This window comes from Trachymyrmex cornetzi, unplaced genomic scaffold, assembly GCF_001594075.2.
Source record: "Trachymyrmex cornetzi isolate Tcor2-1 unplaced genomic scaffold, Tcor1.1 scaffold2060, whole genome shotgun sequence".
NCBI lineage: Eukaryota > Metazoa > Arthropoda > Insecta > Hymenoptera > Formicidae > Trachymyrmex > Trachymyrmex cornetzi.
Window position 1 is genome coordinate 82128 of NW_017296703.1, and position 1826 is coordinate 83953.

General features: G+C 42.7%; 1 protein-coding gene across 1 annotated transcript; it reads left to right on the plus strand.

Moving 5' to 3' along the window:
* Positions 1 to 627: 627 nt before the first annotated feature.
* LOC108759819 (uncharacterized) lies at positions 628 to 1190 on the plus strand (the record flags this gene model as incomplete). The annotated part of the gene is made up of 2 exons (XM_018505470.1): positions 628 to 749; positions 893 to 1190. Coding segments are annotated over exons 1-2 (420 nt in total), but the record flags the coding sequence as incomplete, so codon positions are not given.
* Between the last annotated feature and the right edge of the window lie 636 nt (positions 1191 to 1826).

Genomic DNA, 1826 nt, shown 5'->3' on the forward strand with positions numbered 1-1826 from the left:
CGGTTTTTGAAAGACGCGAGAAAAATAGAGCTCGAGCGCGTGCGAGACGCTATAGAAAGACACGGTAGCGTAAAAGTAGACACCGCGTTCAACGGCGAGTTCGCGACGAAAGATAAACGTGCCATTAAGAGTATAAACACTAAGAACATTGAGATATACCGATACACCGATTTGCGCGAGTGATACGAGCGACACGTCATCGAGCCTACGCTGACGTCGCTCGAAGAGTTCCAAGAACGTGACAGCGGGTGGGCGCTATCGCGAATCCTCAACGTGACTGTTAGTGTGAACAAACTAAATCCCATGCGCGCGAGATGTCATGTCGAAGTGCCGTGGTAAATAATGAGGAAACGATCGGTGATCAGTGTGCGTACGACGGACAATGCGTGCTTCGCGTGGTCGGTGGTCGCCGCTCTGTACCCGGCTGAAAAGTATACGGAGCGAGAGTCATCGTATCCACATTACACTGCAGTATTGAATCTCGCGAGCATCGAATTTTCAATAATATTGAAAGACATTAACTAATTCGAACAATTGAACGACGTATAGATCAACGTGTGTAACATCGAGAATAAACGGTTCCTTCCTCTACGGCTCACCAGCGACAAGGAGGAGAAGCATGCCAACATGCTGTATCTGCAAGATCCACGCAACGACAGTGTCGGCCATTTTGCGTGGATAAAAAATCTGTCCCGTCTCGTGGGCTCGCAACTCTCGAAAAAGGAGCACAAGAAATTTTTCTGCGATCAGTAAGTACACATAAAAAATTATTATTTTCCGTCTTACTAATGAAATAATGGTAATAGTTATAATTTTTTTTGTTTTTTTTTTTCAGGTGCTTGCACTACTTCAGTACGAGCGCAAAGTTGCATTCGCACACAATGGATTGCAGGAAAATAAACGATTGTGCTATCCGACTGCCGAGTGAGGACGACAAATGGCTCGAATTTGGAAACTATAATAACAAGGAACGTATTCCATTCATCGTCTACACCAACTTGGAGTGCGTTCTACAGAAGACGGAGCCCGACAAGGAAGATGCGTCGTATACATATCAGCGGCACAAAGTATGCAGTGTGGGCTACTACATGCGTTGCTCGAATGACAACTCGTTATCGTCGTATCAGTTCCGTCGCGATAAAGACTGTATATCATGGTTCCCGCGACAACTCAACGATTTGGCGCATCGCGTAAAAGATATTATATCCGCCAACGTGCCCATGGAAGTGCTGTCTAAACAGCAATGGGAGACATACCGTAGCGCGACGCGTTGTCACATCTGTGAGAAACCGTTCGCGCCAGACGATACGCGTACCCGCGATCATTGCCACTTAACCGGTAAATTCCGTGGTCCAGCACATTCGAACTATGTGTGTGTAATCTTAATTATAAAAATTCATATAAATATAATAAAACTCTCGAAATTGTCAAATAAAACATAAACAAGGGCTAATGAGAGTATAGTCGCTGTAAGTTTTGCGATGAATAAGTTTATTAATTATTAAATTCCATACGTTTCGGCATCCATTCGAGCCATCATCAGTGCATCTTAGCCTTTACACTAATATTAATTATTGACCATTACTTGGCTCCACGAGAGTGGTCACTCCTTCCATCAACATCAATACGTGACAAAAGATTGGAAAAACAATTGGCAACGTTCGAGGATGTAGTTCCGTAAAGCCAAGAACAATCAGTAATACTTATGTATAATGTATAACATTTCCATTAATTAAATTATAACAAACATCCGCAGTCAATATACAATAAATTTCAAAATATCAGATCTAATTAAACCGTCAATTATGGATACGTGGTACATTTTT